This window comes from Eptatretus burgeri, chromosome 10 (genome assembly GCF_056783735.1).
Source record: "Eptatretus burgeri isolate ZD-2024b chromosome 10, Ebu_testis_v1, whole genome shotgun sequence".
Lineage (NCBI taxonomy): Eukaryota > Metazoa > Chordata > Myxini > Myxiniformes > Myxinidae > Eptatretus > Eptatretus burgeri.
Genome location: NC_140970.1, coordinates 72,717,710 through 72,745,448, shown reverse-complemented (window position 1 = coordinate 72,745,448; position 27,739 = coordinate 72,717,710). Strand labels below are relative to the sequence as shown.

At 45.8% G+C, this 27,739-nt stretch overlaps 1 protein-coding gene across 1 annotated transcript in view; it reads left to right on the top strand.

Moving 5' to 3' along the window:
- LOC147018860 (metal cation symporter ZIP14-like) overlaps window positions 1-27,739 on the top strand; it is a 207,044-nt gene that overhangs the window by 162,258 nt on the left and 17,047 nt on the right. Inside the window, exons 5-7 of the mRNA XM_085898957.1 lie at window positions 4,919-5,041; window positions 18,175-18,366; window positions 18,573-18,780. Coding sequence (XP_085755083.1) covers window positions 4,919-5,041; window positions 18,175-18,366; window positions 18,573-18,780 — 523 coding nt within the window. The remainder of the gene's footprint in view (window positions 1-4,918; window positions 5,042-18,174; window positions 18,367-18,572; window positions 18,781-27,739) is intronic.

The window sequence follows — 27,739 nt, the reverse complement described above, 5'->3', positions numbered from 1 at the left end:
GTCGTGTGTTTGCGGGGATCGGACGGCGAAGGGGACGGAGCTCGGAATGGAGGTCGAGGGATGAGTCGCAGAGTGGAGCAGGGACGCAGAAGAGGACTCAGGTGCGAGAGTTCGCCGGAGTCGGTGCGGTCCCGAGACCCCGCTAGCGGGACGGAGCATCCGCCATTCCCCTCTTTCCACCCCGATCATCAACAATTTCTCCCATCCGCGCTGAGATAGCGCCGGTAACCCCGTCCGCTCCCCGCCCCAACCGTGGTGTCGACCGACCAACACGTGCCTGCGCAACGCATGCCAGGAGGAGCTCACCGACCATACCAGGGGCACGGAGTCAGGCGCGTTACGCGGACATTGCGGCTAGCCCGCCATCACGTCACGAGGGCGCGGGTAAGACCCCTTCGGTCTCGTGTCCCTGGCCGATCACCCAAGTCCCACGTTCATTTGGTCCACGGACCTATCTGCCTCCTTGCCTGTGAGGGTGGCTTGTATTTTCTTTGCTTTTGGTGTAAATGTGTGTGAGAGGCGCCAGTCTATTAAGTAAACCCGTATAAGTGCTTCGACATTGCTTTATTCGGTAGTAACTCTGTGTATTGTTCTTGCTTTGACTGTTATATGTGCATTTTTGTAGTGCTGTAAATACGTGTGTGTGTGTGTGTGTGTGTGTGTGTGTGTGTGTGTGTGTGTGTGTGTGTGTGTGTGTGTGTGTGTGTGTGTGTGTGTGTGTGTGTGTGTGTGTGTGTGTGTGTGTGTGTGTGTGTGTGTGTGTGTGTGTGTGTGTGTGTGTGTGTGTGTGTGTAATAAAGTGCTTGCTTGTTGAACTGTTTCCCGTTTCGTTGCGTCCTTTCCTTTGTTTGAAAGTTCCATCTTGCATCACGTAAGGGATTGGTAGTGGGAGTAGACACCCAATAAATAATCACGAAACGTCGAGGTCGACGATAACTCCGCTCGGTTATCCCTGCAGCACGGAACGAGCCGCTTAAGCGGTTCGTGTCCGGAGTCGACCTGCGGCGTGGTACAACACCTCGGTATGCTTCCCGCGCGGGTACTTAGGTATATCGACATTCGGCGATTCACCCTATTTCGCGCAAGAAGAATGCGCACTGGGTTGTGGTGAGGTTTAACCCCCATCCGTGGCTCGCTCCTTGGCGGTAGTTCCAGGAGGGTCACGACCGAATTGTCCGTTCCGGTGGGCGACGCGTCGCGATTCGAGTCACGTGGCCGATCGCACGCCGGGTGGGCGAAATTCGTAACAATGTATATATACCCCCTGGTGAATTAATTCAGTGGCCCAACGGGGCTTGAACTCAGGACCTTTTGGATCCCAAGCTGCTGCCCTAACAACTGCGCCAACACCAGGCTTTATATATATATACATACATACATACATACATACATACATACATACATACATACATACATACATACATATATATATATATATATATATATATATATATATATATATATATATATATATATATATATATATATATATATATATATATATATATATATATACACATACATATATATATATATATATATATATATATATACATACATACATACATACATACATACATACATACATACATACATATACGCACGCACACACAGCCAAAAGTATGCGGACACCCCTTCTAATTCGTGGATTTGGCTATTTCAGCCACACCCATTGCAGACAGGTGTACAAAAATCAAGCACACAGCCATGCAATCTCCAGACAAACATTGGCAGTGGAATGGGCCGAACTGAAGAGCTCAGTGACTTTCAACATGGCACCGTCATAGGATGCCACCTTTCCAGCAAGTCAGTTCATCAAATTTCTGCCCTGCTGGAGCTGCCCTGGTCAACTGCAAGTGCTGTTATTATGAAGTGGAAACGTCTCGGAACAAGAACAGCAAAGCCATGAAGTGATAGGCCACACAAGCTTACAGAATAGGAGTACCGAGCGCTGAAGCACGTAGCATGGAAAAATAGTCTGTCGGCGGTTGCAACACTCACTACCAAGTTCCAAACTGACTCTGGAAGCAACGTCAGCACAAGCACTATTCATTGAAAGCTTCAAGAATAGGGTTTCCATGGCCGAGCAGCCGTACACAAGCCTAAGATCACCATGCGCAATGCCAAGCATCAGCTGGAGTGGTGTAAAGCTCACCGCTCTGCAGTGGTGGAAACACGTTCTCTGGAGTGATGAATCACGCTTCACCATCTAGCAGTCCGGCGGACGGATCTGGGTTTGGCCGATGCCAGGAGAACGCAACCTGCCCGAATGCATAGTGCCAACTGTAAAGTTTGGTGGAGGAGGAATACTGGTCTGGGGCTGTTTTTCATGGTTCAGGCAAGACCCCTTAGTTGCAGTGAAGGAAAATCTTAACACTACAGCATACAATGACATCCGAGAGCCAAGACGGTTCTGTGCTTCCAACTTTGCGGCAACAGTTTGGGGAAGGCCCTTTCCTGTTTCAGCAAGACAATGCCCCGATGTAAAAAGTGAGGTCCATCCAGAAATTGTTTGTCGAGATTGGTATGGAAGAACTTCACTGGCTTGCACAAAGCTCTGACCTCAACCTCATTGAATGCCCGAAATGGAGTTCTCTCAACCCCTCTTCCTGTCCAGGCTGGAGTTCCTCAAGGAAGCATTCTGGGCCCTGTTCTTTTTCTGGTTTTCATCAATGATCTCTCCGACTCTGGAAAATCCTCTTTATCTCTTTGCTGATGAATCCACCCTCTGCTGTCCCATCTGTCATCACACAGACCGGCAAGCAGCAGCTTCTTCACTCTGCAGATCTGGGTAAAATCAAAAACCGGGCCAACACGTGGAACATGTCTTTCAATCCTGACAAATCTCACACTCTCACTATGTCTTAGAACCCCCTCCCCCCCCAACCCCCATTTACTTTCTCAACAATCCGCTGGAAGAAGTCCTTTCATTCAAGGTTCTGGGTCTCATTATCTGCCATGATCTTTCCTGGGAAAGCCACATTTCCAACCTGGCCTCCAAAGCCAGTCGCCGACTGGGAATCCTCCGTCGTGCAAAGTCCTTCCACGGCCCACCTGAGCTCCGACCACATACAAAGCTTTTGTGTGCAGCCTGATGAAGGACGAGCAGGTGTCCTTGGCCATGTATATTCCATATAATGTATGGAAGAACAGACTGTGTTGCTACACCCTCTGAAGCATTATTTGGACAATACTGCACTGTAGGAAGTAGTATATTGCTATCATAATGGTGAGAAAAAGACAATTAACACAGGAAGACAGACAGACCATTATAACCCTCAAAAGTGTAGGTCTTTTCTTTGGAGAAAGTGCAAAGAAGCTAAGGTGTCAGTGAGTACAGTTTCCTACACCATCAAAAGGCACTTGGAAACCGAAAGAAACGCTGACAGGAAGAGGTCTGGCCGACAAAAGCCACAACACAATCAGAAGACAAGTTTCTGAGAGTCAACAGCTTGCGTGATAGGCTTCTCACAGGACAGCAGCTTCAAGCACAGCTTAACACTGGTCAAAGTAAGGAAGTCTCAGTTTCAAGTGTGAAGCGAAGACTTCGAGCTGCAGGTTTGACAGGTCATGTAGCAGTAAGAAAGCCATTGCTAAGATGGCAAAATAAGAAAAAGAGGCTTGCCTGGGCCATAAAGCACCGCTCATGGACTACTGAAAACTGGAAGAAGGTCTTATGGACCGATGAATCAAAAGTTGAAATCTTCGGTTCATCATGCAGGGTTTTTGTACGCCATTGAGTAGGCGAAAGGATGGCTCCTCAGTGTGTGACACCAACTGTCAAACATGGAGGAGGAAGCGTGATGAACTGGAGCTCTTTTGCTGGATACAGAATCGGCAACATGCACAGAGTGACTGGCACCCTGAACCAAAAGGGCTGCCACAGCATTTTGCAGTGCCATGCAATACCCTCTGGTCTACGCCTAGTTGGTCAGGGGTTCATCCTACAGCACGATAACATCCCAAAACATACCTCCAGTTTCTGTCAGAACTACCTTAGAAGAAAAGAACAAGACTCTAGGCTTCAAATCGTGGAATGGCCCGCACAGTCTCCAGACTTAAACCCCATCGAGCTGGTTTGGGATAAACTGGACAGAAGGGTGAAAGCAAAGCAACCTACAAGTGCAACGCATTTGTGGGAACTTCTGCAACAGTGTTGGAAAGAACTTTCCAAACAATATTTGATTTCCATTGTAGAAAGAATGCCACGAGTATGTTCGGCTGTTATATCTGCAAAAGGTGGCGAGTTTGATGAGTCAAAAATTTAGATTAAATTTTGTTCAACAAAACGATTCCATGATTTCTTTTTTATTTGCAATTGTTTATTTGTTCTTTGCTTTAATTGCAGAGCATTTAATTGCATTGAAACATAAAACTGCTTAAATTTCAGTAAAAACTGGAAAAATGGGGGTGTTCTAAAACTTTAGATCAGTAGAGTGCATATATATACATATATATATATATATACATATATATATATATATATATATATATATATATATATATATATATATATATATATATATATATATATATACATAACATTGTCAAGAGAAAAGACGAATCTAACCAAAAATTAGCAATTGGACATACCCTGTTAGTCTCGTGATTAAAAAAAATTAAATGCAAGTGCATTGGCTTGAGGAAGCCTGCTGAGAAGCAGGTGAAACATCACCTGAGGCTAAATCTGCCCTTGCTTGTTTATTGCTGGAGTATCAAGGTACATCTCGTCACTGTTTTTTGGTTACAGGCACCTTCTTTCTCTTCAATATTTAATCTCAAACGCCCCAAACTTGTATCTTATATGTGTATCTTTTAAGTAAAAGGTGACATTTTCTTTTGTTAAATTCTTGTTCCTGCACTTGCAAAACAGTAAATGTTTTCTATGCGTTTGCTCCCTCTTTTCTTCCATATTTAGGCCTTTGGTTTAAATCCCAAAGAGCATGGATACATTTATAAATCAGCCATGATCTTTGGGGGATTTTACCTATTCTTCTTTGTTGAGAAGATTTTGAAAATGGTTCTTACACAGAAGGATGAGGTAAGCCATTTTTCTTTGATTACTTTCATTGATTATTTTATCAAGTTTCCATTACTCATAAAATATATGATGGTATCGTAATATGCATTATTTTAAACTCCTCTTCAAGTACAGTATGTTCAAACAAATCTTCATTCGTATGCAGCACAATGATGCTGGGTATCATCATTGGCTTAGGGTGTGGCAATGTACTCTGAAATTGTGCCACTGATGCAATGCCCTCTGCTGGTTAGGGCTGGAATTTTTTATTTGCCCATGGTGTCAGTGATAGCTCACCTACTCTTCGCAAAGGAAACCATTAGATCTTTTAACATCCATCAACAAATGCCAGGAGATGGGACGCCCAGTTTAACGTACATCCGAGGGGAAGCATACACATTCAGGAATCACCTTGCTTGTAAAACAGTTGGATGACAGTTTATCGCTGGGTCGGGATTCAAACCCAGGCTAGACATCTTAGAGGCAAGTGTGCATTCCTCTGGGCCATCCTGCAGCCTCTAAATATATTGTGCAATAACTACACATGTACTCTGCCAAAATCTTTATGCACCACTATATAATATGAATGAGCCAAACACAAATATGTCAAACTCATTTTGCCTAGCTGACATTCTTCCGTCCACTGGTTGACAATTACTGGATTTTCTAGATTTATTGGATTTTGAGATGTAAAGCATAGCTTATGTGCCTCTCTTCACTCCAGTGTGTCTTCAACTCTAATAAAGGGGTTAAACTTCAAGGGATGGTCAAACCAATACCTCAAGCACGGACTTAAACTGATTTAGAGTACCAAACTCAATCGCATGATAAGAAAGAGAATTCTAATTATTCATACAATGTATAGAAAAGGCACACTCTGATTTTTGTCTTAAAATGAAACTTCTTCAGCTTGAGTGAATGCCCTCTTGTCCTGGTCAACTCTTCCAGTGTAAAAACTTCTTGTAGTCCACATTATTCAATCCTCTGAAAATTTTAAAAACTTGAATCATATCTGCTCTACTTTGTCTATATGCCAGAATGGTTTGACCAATAGACCATATGGAGGTACTCGCTATTACCTTCAGAAAATGATATTCGTTGTGCAGATCACCAATCTGAATGAAATTTGGCATACTTAAAGAATTTTAGACGCTGAGTCCAAATCCACTTGTTTCCACGTCGAGGATGTGACACAATTGGTCATTTTTGGCAGTAAAGATACACCGAACATTAAAGCACGATTTTGACACAGAAATGAAGAATCAAGGATAGACTGATATGTACGTCAAAGAAAACTATTGTGAGGTCTTAAAATGATACAATATTTTTATACAGAGCCCTATTCACTGTTATTAAAGATGTTTATAATTAAAGGTCGTAAACCGAAGCAGTTACATATTTTTACCGACCAGACAGGCCTTTGAGTTGACCAAGGCAACTTTTTGCTTAAAAGGCAGCCACACTGGCTATTAAAGGAAGTTACTGCGCCTATTAAAGACAGTTACATTGGCTATTACGGATTAAATCAAAGACAAAGACACTGCGCTACTCAGCCTGATGAAAAGTAGAACCGCCACAAGAAGATTACTGTCTTAGAACTCCAGTAGTTCTTGCTCTGAAGCGGTTGCTGAACTAGGCTCTTGACTGCTGTTATTACAAAACTCAAGTCCACTATTACATGCTAACCAATCTGAATACTACTGTGTAGTAGATCACCACAGCAAAAGCAGTGTGACACCCGCATTCACAGTTCGTCGTCGGAATCATCGTCAGTTCCGCTTTCATCATCCATAAGTTCCATCTCTGCACGGGTCTGTTCATCGTTGGCGCAGTTTTGACACCCACAGCACTCTGTGCAGGACAGTCCTTTTGACCGGCAAGAACACTGGTTGGTCTCGCATTTCATCTTCTTGCAATTACATTTCGTCGCCTCTAACAGTTCCTTCGGTGCTGGTGGTTTGTTCAGCCAGTGAACAATCAGTGCTCCGTTGCGTTCCACCCATCTGTGAAATGTAGGAGAAGGGGCTTCTATAAACCTCTCAGTCGCATGGTGGTGGATCGCAGACTGATAGTTCACTCTTTTGCAATGCGGCATCAGAGCGTCGCTTGTAGGCGGCAACTTCTGTTCTCCCAGCGACTGGCTGCAGAATAGCTTGTAGCGAGCCTCATCCACACTCTTCATGGTCGGCTGATTGTACATGGTGCAGACGAATTGTTCCAGGTCGTGAATGATATTCTGATCTAGCATGAATTCTCGACCAATGCTCCCGAAACAGGTGATGAGATGGGGACCCTTCATAATCAAGTCAAATGGCCTTGTTTTGCCCTTACCATGGAATGCACTGGTGGTATCACTTCCCGTGAAATTGTGCAAACCTATCAACGCATCGCAGACAGAACTTTCCAGGGCATTACTCAGCTTCCTAATGTCAACGACGATAATGTCCTTGGGACTTCCTGTGACCAGATGGAAATTTCGCGCCCAAATCGACTTCGAGTGAGCCAACGCCAACACAAACACATCGGTGTCGAAACTCTCTATGCGCACCGACTCTTCATTCTGTCCCGCGTGAGCGGCATGTAGCAGGAGCTTCGTATCAACTTCCTCATGGTCACATTCAAGTTCAGGTACTGACGACACAGTCCTGACACCATTCGACGCCTTGATTTTCTCACATTTGCCGGCATGACTGATGTACAACAGCATGTCACCCAGTTTTGATGGAGAGATGTTTCTCGTCCACGATTTGACGATGAACTCTATCAATGCCTCCTTGTTGGCTCCGCTCAGGAGATAATTAGCCCACTGTTTTGGAATGGCTTGATCACATCTGTAGATGGTTCGTACCTGAAGATCGCCCGCCCTGCCCGCTCGTCTGGCGTGCTCCAGGCACTTGATGCTCATACTTGGGTAATCTCAAACACAGATATATCCAGTCTCGAAGATTGGTTATGTCATGCTTTGGCCACTACGATGTTCAGCACCATATCTTCCAGTTTGCCGAAAGTGTTATGCAGTCAACCAGCCTTTATCGCCTGAATAACGGCCATTCCATCCACAATTGTTGCACCTTGGATAGGCCGAGCGTCCACACGGCAATTGGGCCACAGTTTCAGTATATGGTTGCGGAGTTTGGCTTTGTCCGTCTTACCAATCGAACCATCACCGGATTCCAGCGGGAAAAATATGTTCGCCAGTGGGTATGCGAGCAGACCGTGGAGTGTTACATTGCTTTACTCGCCAATCAACAGCAGTCGTGTGAAAAGACGACGTTCATTCGCAATTTCAACCTTCGGCGTCTGCTGGTGGGGAGTCGCCGACTTTCCTCGCGCCTTCAAGAAAGTTGCCAATTTGGCCTTCATAATCAGACTGAAGAATGGGACCTCACCCGAGAGAAGCCGATCACGCATGAATTGCACAACAGCATTCTCTCCCTTGACATACGCATTCATCAAGTCCGCGGAAGTGGCTGGCGGTGCGATGACACCTGAACTAATATTGACGAGTTCAAGGTGAGCGCCGGAGAAAGGGTTAATCATTTGAAGTACTGTGTCCATCACTTGTACCACCACTGCTTCGTTCTTCTTCGAGCTCGACACATCCAAATCCTTTCTCGTTCGGGGCTCGTTGTGGATACCCGCCATGGACTCGCATTTCCTTGCGATTTCTGCACGTGCTGGTTGGGACAGGATCCACTTCTCCACAGCTGTGCTTTTCTGAGTGTAACCAATGATGCCTCCACTGGTCTTGCTGTCCCTATTTAAAGTCTGCTCTATGATCTGATCACATGCAACACTACTAAATCCATAATGAGTATGCCGTTGGGCAGTCCATTTGCCGTCCATGAACACTTGATAGGTGTCTGGGTGGGAGTGCTCCAGCCCGGCCATTTCCAGCCAGTAAACGGGTACACCTTGCATAGTTTAGGTGATCGTACGCAAAGTACCGGGGCATTGACGCTCTTGTGATCGCAAGGTGTTTCGGCCAGTTCGAAGTACGAGTTGCCCGTATAAGCTCTAGTGCGAGCTCCATCATTTCCAAGTCGGGCCATGTAATGTCGACACTTTGGTGTTTGTTCAGGTCATCCCTCACCATAAGTGCTCCCAAGTATAGAACATGTAAATTGAGGTCTGAGTCACCCTGCTGTGGACCCTGGCTGGCTTCATCCTCTGTAGTTGACTCTGTTTCTGTTGTCGAGCTACTGTCTACTACTACTACAGCAGCCAGAGCAATGGAACCAATATCAATGTCCTTCATGTACACCACTTCGCTATCAGACATTTTTGGTGGACGATAGAAAATCATGTCTGGGTACCGTTCCTGCAGTCTTTTCTTCAGTCTTGTTGCCTGGTAGTTGTACTTATCCTGACCTTCGCATACTCTGAGTAGGTCATTGAACATCTCACACAACTTCTTCATATGTATAGATTGCTTTCCATCAATGAGTCTTACCTGGATTACTTTATCATAGAAAATGTCAAATGTTGAGTCATAGTTCACTTTCTGAGTTTGGAGTTTACTTTCACTCTGTCTGTGGTATTTGTCATTCACATACTCATAATAACATTTATGGTGATAACAAACTGCCAGCGCCACACAGTCTTTATCCTTTATAGTTGTCATTATTCTCACATCACGTTCATCTCTCCTCTGCTCAGCAGTTTCCCTCAGCTTTCCTCCATCCTGTGTTTCTGCCAGGGACAACTGATCACGTTGAGATTTTCCTTTCACACGGATGAATTTGTCTTTTTTTTTTGGCATATCACACAAATTCTTGGCAGTACACCAGCTGATTTGCCAGCCACCCTTTCTACAGAGGTTCTGAGGGATTTTCTATGTATTTTGTGGTATGAGTGTCCCTCTTCTTATAGTCTGCCCACCACCTCACTTGGCTCGAGCAGAAACTGCAGTAGTGCTGGCTTCTGATTTCCTTTTCCTGGCTTCAGTATGTTTTATATGATCCTTGTTACAAAACGACGCATAGCAGAACCGGTGACAGCCGGCATCCGCAGGAGGATCAGTCATTGGCAGCAGTTTCATAATTTGATCAGCCAGCAAACGGCATTTGTTGATAGTTTCACTATCTGTGGCGTCACACCAAGCCTTCGCACACTCACATACCTTAAACCAGCTCTTATCCGTGAATTGCGTCACTTTCTCATCTTCCTCCCTGCCCAAGTGTGAAACAACGCATATTTGGTTGTTGAAAGACCAAAAATCACTCAAAATCACCAGACAACCATGGGCGCCGCCATCTTGATTTGTTGTTTCCTGGTTGTTTCCTCCGCGATTACAAGCATGCCACGCCCACTTCACGGCGGTAATTTCCAATGGTAATAACTGTCGGTGTGTCAACTTGTGCATATGGAAACAAGTAGGAATTTCAATGGTGTGTTCTCATGAATGTACAGGGTGAATTTCGTTTAGATTTGTGATCTGCACAACGGAACTGAACGAACCGACCCACCTCCACATGACCTACAAGTGCATTCATTCTATCTGGATGCTCTAGTCTATGAAGTTCTGGTAACAGTCCAGTAGTTTTGTTGTACCTTCTCAAGGCAATCTTCATCTTTCTTTTAAAAAGGTGAACAAACTATATCACAGTACTCCAGTGTTGGTTGCACAATGGCTTTGTATAATAGTACAAGCCCTTTTTTTTAATCGAATGATGAAAAAAGTCAAATAACTCCAAGCTTACAGTTTACTTTCTTCACAGCATCTGCAATATGGCAACTCAAGGATAAGCTTGAATACAAGAACACCCCTAAATCAATGAGCACCATGTCACACTGCTCATAAATTATCTTCCATTTCCTAATCTTGGGAGAATACCAGAAAACATGACATCACAACCCTTTACTTTGTCACGTACCCAATATCACGTACCTATTTTTCAAATCCTCCAAGCAAACTTCCTGACATCGTTTGCTCCAAAGTAGACTACAACCAACATCTCCGTCACTGCCACTGCCCCACCCGTGCCATCGTCACCACTGCCCGCAACCGCGTCGCACCATCGCTGCCACCGCCCACACTGCACCATCGCCTCCACTGCCCGCACCGCACCATCACCTCCACTGCCCGCACCGCACATCGCCTCCACTGCCCGCACCGCACCATCGCCTCCACTGCCCGCACCGCACCATCGCCTCCACTGCCCGCACCGCACATCGCCTCCACTGCCCGCACCGCACCATCGCCTCCACTGCCCACACCGCACCATCTCCTCCACTGCCCGCACCGCACCATCGCCGCCACTGCCCGCACCGCACCATCGCCGCCACTGCCCGCACCGCACCATCGCCGCCACTGCCCGCACCGCACCATCGCCGCCACTGCCCGCACCACACCATCGCCGCCACTGCCCGCACCGCACCATCGCCGCCACTGCCCGCACCCACGCCGCACCCTCGCCACCACTGCAAACACCCTCGCCACCACTGCAAACACCCTCGCCGCCACTGCAAACACCCTCGCCACCACTGCTCGCACCTGCACCATTCCGCCACTGCCCGCACTCGCGCCTCACCACCACTGCCAACACCTGCGCCACCACTGCCCGCACCCACGCCGCACCCTCGCCACCACTGCAAACACCCTCGCCACCACTGCAAACACCCTCGCCGCCACTGCAAACACCCTCGCCACCACTGCTCGCACCTGCACCATTCCGCCACTGCCCGCACTCGCGCCTCACCACCACTGCCAACACCTGCGCCACCACTGCCCGCACCCGCACCATCTCCGCCATTGCCCGTACCCGCCAATGATGAGTTGGGCTGTCAGAAACAAGATTGCACCAAGCAGATTACAAATAGTTCAGCAATAAACTTTTGTAGTCTTAAAAAAAATTATGTTGTAGTGTAGAGATGCGTGTTTTGTTTGTTACGTGTCGTGTTACGTGTTTTGCACGTATTGCATGCACGTATTGTTACGTGTTTTGGAGTTCGCTTGCTGGGGTGCAATAGGGGGTTTCTCGGACCTGCCGCTCAACCTTCAACCCTGAAGCCACAAGCCATGGATAACTCTGTAGCCCGACGGGTTGCGAGGCAACCACGGATGCTGTTTGAAGCAGCCAAACCGAACAAGGTTCTCATGCCTAACTATCGCGTTCCCTTACCGTTAGATTAGCTTCCCAAACCGGGGAACCGCGCGCTCAATGTCCCACCCTTATTTATTTCTGTTCGGCCAAGCAAAACTGTGTGTGGGGCATTAGCTATCTCGGAACAAATTAGTGGTGGACAATGTTCCGTCTTTCTATTACAGACACGCTTATGCTGAACCAATGAAGGAAAATGCCTACCGGACCGGTTTGAAAACTTTATATTTTGGATTTACGGAAAAGTGTGTATTTACAGGCAACAATAATCATGAGGCACGTATTAGCAAGCAACAATAATCCTAAGGCAGAGATACTGGAGAAAGGTAATTTCCCTTCATACCTAAAAGCCCTTTTTGCAGTCTTACTTGTCTACAAAACACAAGACAGATGCACCACAATCATCCAGGAAAAGCAGAGAGGAGGAGAAAAGGAAGATAAAGGGAGTGCGAGGCTTCGGTGTGGCCTCTTTCTTCCTCTGCACAAACAGGCAGGCTTTAGCGGATCCCAAAAATGGAGGGACAGGAAGGGAATGAGGGGAGGAAGGAATGAAGGTGGTATGTGGGTTTTACATGTAGGGACAGGTGTAGCGTATGTGGTGTAAGCTTGGAGGAAATAGTGTAATGTGCGAATCAGTGCCTCACCCACTTGGGGCCTCAGATCAATCATTGATTGCTCTTTCAGAGTTGCTGAAGCTCTTTGTGTGTCTCGAGTAGATGATTTAGTGGTTCTTGGAAAATGAAAGAAAAAATCCTGTAAGTCCGTATGAAGCTACTGCTGTGTGCCAAGGACCTCGTGTCATCGTTTGTGCTCCGGCCTCGCCCCAGTGTAGCTCATCACAGTCCAGCGCAGCTTCTCTTGCCACAGCACAGCCCATCCCAGTGCATAGTGTAGTGGCAGAGTTCCAAAAAGGGCCCTAAAAATGGAGATAGCTTGCACAACTTCAGAACAAGACAAAATAGGTATCATTTTGTTCATTTGGATGTCTGCTTAAAGAAAAATGATGTTGTACTCGTGAAATCTCCTGCTGACATGGCGTATTAGCCCCTTACTTGCGGCATACATGAAAAACATGAAAAATTCATGAAAAGTTTGTCACTTGTGTTCGGATTTGCTCTATCCATGTTTAAAAAAAAGTGTTGTTTTAGACAATTTCCTTTTGATTCTTTACATTTGGATGGAAATGGCTTCAAAATATTGAGTTACAAGGGTATTGAACATCTCGTTACAAGGGTATTGAAAAAACCCTGCGTTGACCCTTCAGCCCCTATTACGGGAAGCTTTTTTTTTTATAGTTTTCATCTCAGATTCCTTGATTTTTTTTTTGTTGAAGTTGCCTCCCATAGAATATGATAGATGACCAAGCCTGGGTATAGATGTCACGACCAGCTTTCATTCTTTTGAAAAACAATGAGTTGAAACCATTCATGACTAAACAGTCAACAATGGCAATGAATTGTCTTGCAAAGTAGGATTTCCTGTTCTCAAGAACAAAGGGGAGGCAAAGGTAAATCTCTATACAACATTTCAAATGAGGAGAGAGTGGAATGATGTTTTTGAAAAAGCATGGTTTTGACATACATATACTTTTACTTTCATTCTATGGTATGCCAATTGAGTCAGAATAACATGCACACTTCAAGACTCTTTGGCTACCGGTACTTAACCCCTTTGGGGCCAAGGCCAGGTTACAAGTTTGCTGATTGTGAATTACCTTTCCCCTTTTCCTTATCTGTTTAAAAACAATACCCATATACTGATAATTTCTGATCACCTCAGTAGAGACATCTGTTGTGAATAGCAGTAACTACATGTTACAGCAACCCGCTAATTTATTGATAAATGTACCGCACTGTAAATGTACAAGGAAAAAAAATGTTGGGATGGGACAGCTTCCGTACATGGTCTTGAATAGGTGGTGTGGTCAATTTCACCCTGAGGAAAGGTGCACTGCTGCGTTAGCTCATCACTAAATATGTGACTGGCGAGTATTCCCAGTGCTTCAAGTCGATGTACCAGACTACAAAGTCCAAGAAGGGCCATGAAGAACTTTGTGCAGCCCGAAAAAGCAAAGACCAAAATGATGTTTCCAGGATAAAGGGGTATATTTCTGATCAATGCCAGAATCCGTTCGACCTTGATTCAGTTCCAGCTAAACTGGTGAACATTACCACTGGCCAAGTCGCAACTGAGAAAGTAGAGAAGTCATTGACAGAAGGTCCCGAAAACAGGAAATCCATGATGGAGAATTTTGTCAAAGACAGAATGGTAGAGAGGTCTACAGGTTTCTGGGAGCCAATCCATAAAACACCACTTGCAACTTTCGCTTCAATGAAAGTATGTCTCAAGAATGACAAAGATAGGAAGCTGTTGATTGACACAGAGGTGCTGTTTCGGAGGTTGCTTGCAGTGTCAAAATACCGTGAAATCGACATGTGTGAAGTCATGCAGTATGAGTTAGCAGGGGTACCCACGTCCATGTTTCATGATGATGGCAAAATGAGGAAGACGAAGAAGTTGGATCTTGCTGACAAACTTGAAGAGAATGGGCCCGAGATTGTAGTTCTTCCACCAGCATCTGTAAACACAGATGCCTACCTCATTGATGGCATGGCCATGATCCAGGGTCTAAATGACAACCATTTCAAAACCTTCGATGATATTGGAAAGCTTGTACTGAAGAGACTCATCAGGATTTTGAACAATAGAGATATGGATGTTGATGTAGTGACTATAGTGTTTGATAGATATGACCAGGAGCTTAGCATCAAGTTGTCAGAGAGGGAGCGTCATGGAACCTCAGATGCTGGGAGTACCATCCTGATACAGGGTAACAGGAATGTTCCCAACTTTCGATGCTTTCTGAAGTCGGCAGCAAATAAGGCAGGTCTTGCAGCATTTATCTCTGATTATGTTTGCACGAATGGTCGTGAGTTGTTGCCTGCGGGGAAATCAGTCATTTTAGCTGGAGGATTCAAAGAGGGTGAACTAGTGAGAGAAGTAAATGAAGATGGTGTGTCAGACATCCATGATCTGAAGTGCACCCATGAGGAAGTGGACACTCGCCTTCCATTGCATGCAGTGAACTTGTCAATCCATCACTCAAGAATCATCTTGAGATGTGATGACACTGATGTCTTAGTGGTGTTACTTTACTACTGGAGTCGAGGGATGTTGTCTAGTGAGGTCTTCATGCATTGTGGACATTCTGGAAATGACATTTCAAGAGAACGCTACATCCCGGTCCATGAAATAGCTCGAACACTTGGTCAAGATGTGTGCAACGTCCTACCCACAGTCCATGCACTGTCTGGTTGTGACAGTACATCTTCCATGTACCGGATGGGAAAGAAGACCACCTATTCAGTTCTCATGGAAAATGCCGAAGCACTGCAAGGTTTAGGGAACCTCCAGGATGAAGTCATTCACATCATCTGCAATGGACTTTGCCTTGCTAATGAATGGAAAGAAAGCAAAAAAACAAGCATCATTGAATGATTTGCGCTATCACCTTGCCACTACCACAGACAAACCACCCTCGCAACTGCCTCCCACGGAAGACGCCTACAAGTAACACTCCCTTCGTGCCCGATATCAGACCATGATATGGTGTCAGAGTCATATTGCTAGGCCAGAAATCGCGGGTCCTGTCGGTCATGGATGGCATATGGACAATGTGAATGGACGTTGACCTGTCTTCTACATGAATGAATCTGCTCCTGCTGAAGTAAGGGATGTTACACATTTGTATTGTATGGACAAGAACTGTGAAGGTCTGAAATGCCAATGCTTGCAAGCAGGTCCAGAGTGCATGCAGATCTGCTCCTGTAGGTCAGACTGCAGTAATCCATTCAATAGGAAGCCAGAGGAGATGGAAGGTGAAACAGATGGTGGAGATACCTAAGATCCCTTTTCTGATGATTTGGGTGCTGGTAATCATTCTTCTTGTTTTGTACTGAAGGATATTAAGCCTGAATATAGGACCATTAATTATGCAAGTTGATCTGTTAGTGAATAAAGTACTAATCCCATTGTGGTAAAAGGCAAAGCCCTGGAGAGAAAGTGAGAGGTTGTCCCAAACCTGACAGTGATTTCTGATCCTGAAAAATGGACTATCTCATATTGTCTTGATAAAGCTTAACGTATTTCACGGTACATAAAGAGTTAAATTCACTTGTAATCTTGATTATGTATTATTTGGAACATACAATTCCTGTGTGAAGTACCTGATAACATGCTATGACAAAATTATCGGCTCTGCTGGAGCAGTAAATCAAAGCTGTGTTCAAGTGTTGAGGGTAAAGTGCTGGAATGGGGGGGGGGGTTAAAGGATTAACATAGTTCGTAGCACAAAAACAGTTGCTCAAGTACATCAGAACAGCATATATGTGAGTGTTTTGAGTGTTTCTACCATTCAGTAAGAATAAAAACCAATGCGGAAAATAAATTTCTTATATTTTCTTCTATTTCCATATTTTCAATGTTTCCGAATGCAAGGGGTCAATATGCCATGTCAGCAGGAGATCTCACGAGTACAACATCACTTTTCCTTAAGCAGACATCCAAAGGAACAAAATGATACCTATTTTGTCTTGTTCTAAAGTTGTGCAAGGTATGACAAAAATTTGGCCCCTGAACCACTGCACTAGCAGTGCAGCTTGTTTCAGGCCAGTGTGGGTCGTCCCAGGCCAGTGCTGCATGTCTTCGTACGAACAGGCAGACAGCTTTCTTCTGACGAGGCCCCCAGCATACATGAACAGCAGCCCCAAACAACTCGGTCGCTTGGTTTTTATCTCTCCCCAGGTCAGGCGTGGCCTTCAGGGAGCAAAGTTCTTGCAAGCATTCTCCAACCACTCAAAACATGGCTCCAGGGGGCAAGGGTTGCCACACGATCTCTGACCCCGCATTGGTCGTCATCATTGGCTCACACTTACCAACTCTCCAAGGGATAGACTAGTGGCATTGCAGCGGAGAGCTTCTGGAGCAATTGATTGTGCTGCAGTGATGTTCCTTTCTAGTGGTGGTATTGATTTGTGTGTACTGCATGGTTTGTTGTGTTGTATGTCTAAGTCCTGTGGGAAAGATGCTGAGGGGAAGGAAGGAAAGGGAAATGGGGAGGTGGAATTTGAATGGGTTTGAGGACAGAAGGAATGGTTATAGATTTAAATGAAATGAGGTGCTTTAACCAGTGCAGGGTTCGAAAGTTGAAGGGTGAAGGCTTTTTGGGAAGCACGGGGAATGGAGGTTTGGGAGAAAAAGGGTGAAGAATTTGGATGGAGGGATGGATGGATGGGTGGATTGATGATCGGAAAGATGGAAATCACAGAGGGAAAGAGCCCACACAACACATCTTCCACGTCACCTGCTACGAAGGGAATATTTAACAATGACTCTGCAAACATACTAATGAAATATCTCTCCAAGGGTTTCTTGTGTGTTGGATGCAACTCTCTGGGGTCCTTCTTTTCCATAAATGCAGCAATATACATTCTGCAATGTCCAAGATATATTATAATCACAGATGAGCCTATGTATGCTATTCATTTTGGTTTATGGGCTCACAGGACGGCCTAATGCTACGCACACTCGCCTCTAAGCTGTCTAGCCTGGGTTTGAATCCCGACCCAGCTATTAACTGTCAGGGTGTTTCACAGGCAGGGTGGTTCATCAGTATGTGTGCCGTCCTTCAGACAGACCTTAAATGGGCATAGAATCTGCCAACATTTGTTGGACGTTAAAGATCCCATCGTGTCCTTCACGTAGAGTGGACGAGCTATTGCCGGCACCATGGCCAAATTCCAAATCCATACTATAACCAGCAGAGGGCATTTCATCACTGGCACACCCATGCCCTCAGCCATTTATGCTACTCCACAGCCTTGTGTTTCATATGAGCGAAGAACGAATGAAGACTTTGGTTTATATCCATGAATTTTGTTCCTTATGGAGATGATTGCAAAAAGAAAACGATTTTTGAGTGACATCTTTCCCATTACCTTAACCTATCATTCTCTCATTTCCTTGTTGGTAATTTAAGAATATTGTGTCCAGGTGGATGGCTTTGCCTCATCCAGGAGTTGCTCCAATGGGAAGGACATTGAAGAGGGGGTTATGGAACAACTGCAATTAGAGGGCCCTGTGAAACTGTCGGTAGGTGCTGTCAACAAGAACGGTCGGCAGTGTGATGGCAGAACAAGTGGCCATGTTATTGGCGACCTTCACCATTCGACTTTCACTTTACAAGTAGGAATCATCCTTTTCTTCATTTATCTAATCGCTGCACAGCAACTGTGCCTTTTTCAAAACGTACCAAGATAATTGTTGATATGTTCCATCTCTATTTGTTTGAATCGATGACACAATACGGGTGTTTTATTCTCATTTTTGTTGAGGTAAATGGGTATGCACTGAATTATGTAACATTGATTGCACCTGTCTGTACATACCAGGAAGCACAAGTGCAACAAAGTGCTTGCTACTGGCTAAAGGGCACGCGAATCTCACGCATTGGCACCATTGCGTGGATGATCTCGCTAAGTGACGGGCTGCACAACTTTATCGATGGACTTGCCATTGGGGCATCATTTACCGTCTCCGTTTTCCAGGGTGTGAGCACATCCATTGCTATCCTTTGTGAAGAATTCCCACATGAGCTGGGTAGGTCAAATCGCTGCACATAATTTTGTCATCATGGTTAGATAGATGACATTTAAAATTGTACATTTAAATTCAATGTGAGTCTTAGTCAATATGCGACTTTCAAAATTATGTATGAATACTAACGAGGCCTTTTGCACAACGCTGTGTGTGCATTTTCAATGACTCGGTTCTGGTCACTGGACACCTTCATCCTACCATTTTCAGCACGAAATCTAATTCAGTCTTTTAAACAATTTTCGGCATTTAGAAAAAAAGTGTCAATTTGGAGATGGTTAACCATAATTGTTCTGTTCCTGAATGCAAATCGCACTCATGGAAATAGAGGAAACTAGCAGGGACTTGTAGAAATTCCATATAATGTAAAATGTGAGTTCGAGTCCTCAACTCCCACTCATCCCCTCCACAACCCAAAGTCGTCAACCTGCCTCTCCCAACCCCAAACCTTTAAACTCCTCCTCACCCGTCACTGTTGCCTGTCCAACTCATGTCCAGGATATGATGAATATGTGGTCCTTCCTCTGATAACACAGGTCTGCGACCAGAAAATTGTTTCAAATTTATTGGGTGAATTTGATCAATTTTTACCTGCTGATTTCAAAAATGACAAATAAATTATCCTATCACGTATAGTTTCTTCACAAAATCGATAATTGCGTTTTACCAGTGTGCCCGAGTTTGATTATTGTGTTTTATTATTTTATCCTAATGTAATATCTCCTTTCTCTAATCCCATTACTTTTTCTTTACAGATCTGTACATGAATGGAAACAATAATGGCTTCTAGAGGATGTGCAACCAGCCCGGACAAATTTTGTTACATTTGTGGCGAGTTTATGACGAAGAAACGTCAGAGATAAATTACTTACTTTGTTAAGAAATCTTACTATGCCTACTTTGGTGTGAAATTAGGAGACCAAGATAAGACATGGGCTCCTCATAAGGTCTGATCAATTTGTGTTGAAGAACTAAGACAATGGACAAAATGTACAAAGAAGTCTTTTCGTTTTGGGGTTCTAATGATATGGAGAGAGCCTAAAAATCACAGTGATGACTGCTACTTTTTCTCATTTACATGAGCAAAGGTACAAGGACACAATTCAAAGAGTGTGAAAAACATTGTTTATCCAAATCTCCCATCTGCATTGCGACCTGTTGCCCATGGACCAGATGTTTCAGTCCCATCACCACCAGGAAACCTTGAAGACATACACTTAAGTTCTGAGCTAGAAAGCAGCAATAGCAATGATGATGTAGACTTCAATAGTGGTAAAAGTGAAGAACCTCAACTATTCAACCAGTGTGAATTAAATGATCTAGTGAGGAACTTGGGACTTGCAAAGGTGTCAGCAGAGCTTTTAGGCTCCAGACTTAAATCCAAGAGTCTTTTAGCTCCTGGTGCATCATTCTCTTGGTATCGTAACCGAGAAAAAGTGTTTGTTCCGTATTTTGCTCAAGAAAATGATTTGGTTTATTCTACAGATCCATCAGGACTAATAGAAACGTTTGGCATAAGTTACAGCCCTGATTATTGGAGACTCTTTCTTGACTCTTCAAAGAGAAGTCTTAAAGCAGTTCTTTTGCATAATGGTAATAAATATGCTTCCATCCCTGTTGGGCACTCGGTGATCATGAAGGAGACACATGAAAATTTGGTGTTACTCTTAAACATGATTAAATACAAAGATCACAACTGGATGATTTGCGGTGACTTGAAGATAATTTGCATGTTACTTGGACAACAGTCAGGCAACACAAAGTTTCCTTGTTTCTTGTGTGAGTGGGATAGTAGAGCCAGGGACCTCCATTGGCCTCAAAAACAATGGCCAAGTAGGGATACGCTTACACCAGGGACAAAGAACATCCTTCAAGAAAGCTTGGTGAATCCGAAAAGGGTTCTTTTGCCTCCTCTACATATAAAACTTGGCCTGATGAAGCAATTTGTAAAAGCTTTGCCACAGGATGCAGAAAGCTTCAAGTATTTGCATAGTAAGTTTCCTGCTCTATTAGATGCCAAGGTTAAAGTGGGTGTATTTGTTGGATCAGATATAAGAAAACTCGTCAAGGATGAAAATTTTGAAAACTCTCTTGGTGATCTTGAAAAAGATGCATGGATTAGTTTGAAAGATGTGATGAAGAACTTCTTGGGTAATTACAAGGATCCAAACTACAAAGATATCGTGGGAAGAATGCTAGAAAAGTTTGAGGCCTTAAGATGTAAAATGAGCCTTAAAGTTCATTTCCAACATGCCCATTTGGATTACTTTCTGGAAAATCTAGGGGATGTGAGTGAAGAACAAGGGGAAAGGTTTCATCAAGATATGAAGGAGATGGAAAGAAGATATCAGGGAAGATGGAATGTCGGTATGATGGCCGACTACTGCTGGATGTTGCATCGTGAAAGTCCACCAAATGCTCACAAACAAAAAAGTTTCAAGTGAGAAAGAAGCGATTTTGAGGTGCTGAACCTAAAAAATGATTGGAGCACTTGTAAAGAATCTATTCTTACTTTTTAATTGCATTTGTGCCATTTCTCTTTGCTAAATAGAGTACCAAATTTATTTTTATTAGTTTCATTTTGTCTTACCATATGGGAATTTACCTAAAATTCTTGTATATTTCATCATCAATTTGTAAGAAAACCTTACGTGATGGAGAAAAACTGTTTTGATATTTTGAATTAGCACCCCAAAACTATATAAAGTAACAAAACAATTTTTTTTAAGTTCCATTTTGCAGACCTGTGTAATTTGGGGAGGTGGTGGAGGTGGCCTTGCTGCCTTTTTGACCATCAAAATCTCAACACCCATTTGATTAGAGTCTTCAATCAGTCAATCAATTTCGGTTTTATTCATATGAGCCAAATAGATGACAAAAGTCCAAATACTTAAAAGTCAAGTTTACAATGTAAAAAGAAAAAAAATACAAAGATATGCCATTAATATAAAATACACTTTCAAATTATAAAAATACACTTAATCAAGATTCAGGTCAGGTCAGGTATGGGAGCATGTGCCAGAACAGCGCGTCGCTGTGTCCACTTTCCGCCAGTACTCCAGGGGCCTCCGTCTGGCCATCCCCCAGGCAGATGCCAGACCCATCCCCATCTCCTTGAGATGATGGTCAACCTGCTGCAACCACGAGGAATGTGGTCGGCCCACTGGTCTCCTCCACTCATGAGACTCCCTCGCTGATAGAATCTGGTGAGCAGGATCGGCGTCAGGAAAACGAGCCACATGTCCATACAGCCGCAACTGACGCTCACGGACTATGCAGGTAACAAATCTCATCCGAGTCTCTCTCAGCAACTGTTCGTTGGACACAAAATCTGACCAGCGATAGCCAAGGATTCTCCGAAGAGACCTGGTACCAAAGGAATTAAGTCTCCGTCTCAGATCCTTGGTCAGAGTCCAAGTCTCGCATCCATAGAGCAAGACTGGAAGTACCAAGGACCTGAAGACTCGGACTTTCGTCCTCCCGCACAGGTACCGGCAGCGCCACACCCCATGATCCAGTGAATCCATGACTCCCCAGGCCCGACCCAGACGTCTATTGACCTCTGACTCACAGCCAGCAGAGACATGAATATCACTGCCAAGGAAAGTGAATCTCTCCACGACCTCAACATCCTCACCACAAACAGACACAGACAGGACAGCAGCATCCAAGATGTCACCGAAAGCCTGGATCTTAGTTTTGACCCAAGAAACCCGTATTCCCAGTGGCTCCGACTCCTCTTTCAGCACCTCGAGGGCCCCCAAAAGGATGTCTAAAGTCTCCGCAAAGATGACTGCATCATCTGCAAAATCAAGGTCCGAGATCTTGACATTCCCAAACGATGCACCGCAGCTTGATCTCTCCGACATCCTCCCTAAAATCCAGTCCATACAAGTGCTGAAAAGTGTGGGGGCCAGTACACACCCCTGACGAACTCCAGTAACAACTGGAAATAAGTCAGAGATGGTACCACCACACTTCACAGCACTCTCAGTACCAGAGTAGAGTTCAGACATCAGATCGATCAGTTTTGGTGGCACCCCACGAAGACCAAGAGTCGTCCAGAGGACATCCCGATTCACTGAATCGAACGCTTTACAGAGATCAACATAGGCTGCAAGCAGCCCCTGCCAAAACTCTTGTCTGCGTTCGGTGAGGACACGAAGGGCAAGGATACGGTCAATCGTTGACCTCTTTGGTGTAAAGCCTGACTGCTCTGGACGCTGGTGCTCAAGCAGATGGTGGCGAACCCTATCAAGAATTATCCGAGCAAAGACCTTGCCGGGCACTGAGAGCAGCGTCACCCCTCGGTAGTTGTTGCAGTCTTGGCGATCACCCTTCCCTTTCCAGAGAGGGGCAACAAGGCCCCTCTTCCAATCAGTTGGGATGATGCCTGTGTTCCAGGCAGAGCACAAAACTGCATGCAACGACACGAGTGCAGCATTTCCACCAGCCTTGAGAAGTTCAGCATGGATGCCACAGATCCCTGGAGCTTTGCTCCGTTTCATCCGGTTCACCGCAGCCCGTGTTTCCACAAGCAAAGGTGGACCACCGTTGATTCGAGGGTCAGCAACAGGGATTGTAACACCCTTGACGTCCAACTCGACAGCTGGGGGATCAGCCTGGTACAACCGCTCAAAGTAACAGGCCCAGCGGGCCTTCACTTCAGACTCCTCTGTCAAGAGCCTACCACTCTGCTCGAACTGCAGTGCTCTGAGGGATGGGCTTGGATGAACGCAATGCGCGAATTCCCCTGTAAGTGGGACGAGAATCACCTGTCCACAGGTGATGCTCTACCCCCCTCACAGATTCCTCGCACAAAGGCCTCCTTGTCCACCCTCAGTGCACTTACCGTTTTACGCCTCAGCTCCCTGAACAGCTCAGCTCTGCCATTCAGCCTGGCCCTGCGACTCGGGTCAATGGTATCCAGTGTCCCTTGAGAGACAAAATTCTTCTTTGCCCTGCGGTGAGCTCCAAGACATCCACCGGCAACATCAAGGATGGTGGTTTTGAAGGCACTCCACAATTCTTCAGGACCCCACAAAGCACCCAGACCCCCCAAAGCACCCAGACCTCCCAAGTGTCCACTCAGCCTGTTCGCAAACTCCTCAGCTACTCTCTCATCCCTGAGCTTGCCAACATCCAGCCTAGGCTGGGATGGTACCATTCTCCAGGATTTAAGGTGCAGCTTTAGAGTTGCTACAACAAGCCTGTGGTCAGTATTGAGGAACTGAGCACTCCGGTAGACCCTGCAGTTCTGGAGCATCCTCCAACGACCGTTAATGAGGACATGGTCAATCTCCTTTGCCACACCGCCAGCGTTGGAATACCAAGTCCAGCGATGAGCTTGTGGGCGCTGAAACCATGAACCAGCCACCCTAAATCCATGACTTCTTGCAAAGTCAAGGAACTTAGTGCTATTCTGGTTCATAGTTTCTGACCCATGGGGACAAACACATGTCTCATAATCATCCCTATCAGTTCCAGTCGATGCATTGAAATCCCCCAAGACAAGAAGTGTATCTCGTCTGGGGCACTGATCAGCCAGACTCGAGCACGGCATGGAATGCGTCCTTCACAGTGAGATCACTCTCCTCAGTCGGAGCATATTCAGACCAGGAAAACGACACCCAAGGAGTTACGAATCCTTGGTCTCGTAATACACTCGTTCACCGGTGTTACCTCAATTATTATCATTGGAGTCGGTTTCATGGACACAGCTACAGCAGCAACTCCTTGGGCATGGTAACCATCAGAGCGACCAGACCAATAGTCGGTGTAACCACCCACCATTATCTCGCCACAATCCGGTCTCCGAACCTCAGAGAGAGCTGCAATCGCGATGTCCAAACGCTTGAGCTCAGATGATAACAGAGACAGGTGATCATCCTCTCTTAGGGATAGGACATTCCAGGCACCCACCCGAAGGGACCGCCTCAGGTTAACCCAAGGAGACCGCCGTCTGGTGGACGACACCTCAGCACCACTCCGACACACTCTCCCGCAATCTGACCTAGGGATGTTACCCCATGGTTTCCCTCCTATCATCAAAGATTGGGGGTCCCGAAGACTTTGCCCCAATCCCGTCATCCGGTGAGCTGCCCTGCGAAGGGAAGCTGCACAGGAGGTACTCCCACGGAGTGGGTTTTCAGATTTTTTTTGCGTTTTTGTGTTTTGCGGAATGAAGGGTTTTACGGTGGCCGGAGTGCAAATCCTGCCACCAACCTCCTCATAAAAAGTAACCCAACTGCAGGAGGACATCCGCAGACACAGTTGGGCACTAGATATGGATGGCCGTTGGCTCACAATGAGCTCCTCCGCCCTTTGACAGGTTTTGTTTTTAATCCTGCTGGGTGTCCATATCCAAACACCCTCCTCACCAGAAAACCTGGTGGGGGAGACGGTTTCGTCGCCGACAACCCGACCATGGAACAGGTTAGTACAGGTTTACATGGTACCTGTAGCAGGTCACAGATCGAACCTGACCTGACATGACCTGAATCAAGATTGTTATGTCTAAATTAATACCATTCAAAGAAGTAATATTGTTGCGGCGCCGGGTATCGGTGGCGAGCACGACCGCTAGAGGAAGCAGTAGAGTCGGCTCCACCGAACACACCGGAATTTAGGTCGTGACCCTCGGATAAGTCCGAAAGGCACGGGTCCCTTACAGAACCATTAATCGCCAATAATTCAACCGCGTGGGATAGGGTTAATTGCCAAACTTCAATATGCCTAATTACCCACGCGGTAAAGCTACCGGGGAATTCACACCCTCGATAGACCTCGAGCGGGATGAGCCGTTACCGTGCCTGAACTGTGTGTAACCCGAGCGGATGGTTACCAAGGCCCGTCCGTCAAAATGAACAATTTACTGCCTCGCTATTCCTCAACACGCACCATGCTCAGCCAATAAAGGAAATGACAGGGAACGAGCTGGGACATTCAACAATAGGGAAATTTATTACAATAAATTATCAGGGCGGGAAGCACGTAAGGGCAGAGTTCTCCAAATATCAGGTAGGCAATGTACAGTGAGCAAAAGCATTTAACAATTCTACTTAAGAGACAGGGCCCACACAGACACAGGTCAGGTATAGGAGCATGTGCCAGAACAGCGCGTCGCTGCGTCCACTTTCCGCCAGTACTCCAGGGGCCTCCGTCTGGCCATCCCCCAGGCAGATGCCAGGCCCATCCCCATCTCCTTGAGATGATGGTCAACCTGCTGCAACCACAAGGCATGTGGTCGGCCCACTGGCCTCCTCCACTCATGAGACTCCCTCGCTGAGAGAATCTGGTGAGCAGGATCAGCGTCAGGAAAACGAGCCACATGTCCATACAGCCGCAACTGATGCTCATGGACTATGCAGGTAACAAATCTCATCCGAGTCTCTCTCGGCAACCGCTCGTTGGACACAAAATCCGACCAGCGATAGCCAAGGATTCTCCGAAGAGACCTGGTACCAAAGGAATTAAGTCTCCGTCTCAGATCCTTGGTCAGAGTCCAAGTCTCGCATCCATAGAGCAAGACTGGAAGTACCAAGGACCTGAAGACTTGGACTTTCATCCTCCCACACAGGTACTGGCAGCGCCACACCCCATGATCCAGTGAATCCATGACTCCCCAGGCCCGACCCAGACATCCATTGACCTCTGGCTCACAGCCTGGAGAGACTTCAATATCACTGCCAAGGCAAGTGAATCTCTCCATGACCTCCACATCCTCACCACAAACAGGTACAGACAAGATAGCAGCATTCAATATGTCATTGAAAGCCTAGATCTTTGTTTTGACTCAGGAAGCCCGTAATCCCAGCTGCTGCGACTCCACAATCAACACCTTGAGGGCTCCCAAAAGGATATCCAGAGTCTCCACAAAGATAACTGCGTTGGCTGCAACATCAAAGTGAGAGATCTTGACATTCCCAAACAATTCACTGCAGCTTGACCTCTCCGACATCCTCCCAAAAATCCAGTCCGTACAAGTGCTGAAAAATGTGGGGGCCAGTACATACCCCTGACAAACTCCAGTAACAACTGGAAAGTCGGTGATTGCATCAGCAAATCTCACAGCATTCTCAGTACCAGACTATAGTTCAGACAACACATTGATCAGTTTTGGTAGCACCCCATGAAGACCAATAATCCTTCAGAGGGCATCCCGATTCACTGAATCAAACGCTTTGTGGAGATCAACATTGACTGCAAGCAGTCCCTACCGAAACTCTCATATGCATTCGGTGAGGTCCCGAAGAGCAAGGATGCAGTCAATTGTTGACCTCTTTGGTGTGAAGCCTCACTGCTCTGGGTGCTAATGCTCAAACAGATGGTAGCGAACCCTATCAATAATTATTCCTTCAAAGACCTTGCCCGGCACTGGGAGCAGCATCAGCCCTCAGTAGTTGTTGCAGTCCTGGCGATCACCCTTCCCTTTCCAGAGAGGGACAACAATGCCCATCTTCCAGTGAGTTGGGATGATGCTTTTATGCAACGACATGAGTTCAGTATTTTCACCAGCCTTCAGAAGTCCAGCATAGATGCCACAGATCCCAGGAGCTTTACCCCATTTCAACCGGTTCACTGCAGCCTGTTTCCACAAACAAAAGGTGGATCACAGTTGATTGGAGGGTCAGCAATAGGGATAGTAACACCCCTAACATCTAACTCAACAGCTGGTGGGTCATCCTGGGACAGCCGCTCAAAGTAATGGGCCCAGTGGGCCTTCATTTCAGACTCCTCTGTCAAGAGCCCACCACCCTCCGCTGTAACTGCAGTACACCGAGCGATAAGCTTGGAGGAACACAATGCGTGAATTCCCCTGCCAGCAGGAGGAGAATCATTTGACCACAGGTGATGCTCTACCCTCTCACAGATTCCTCGCAGATAGACCTCCTTATCCACCCTCAGTGCACATACAGTTTTATGCCTCAACTCCCTGAACAGTTCAGCTCTTCCATTACGC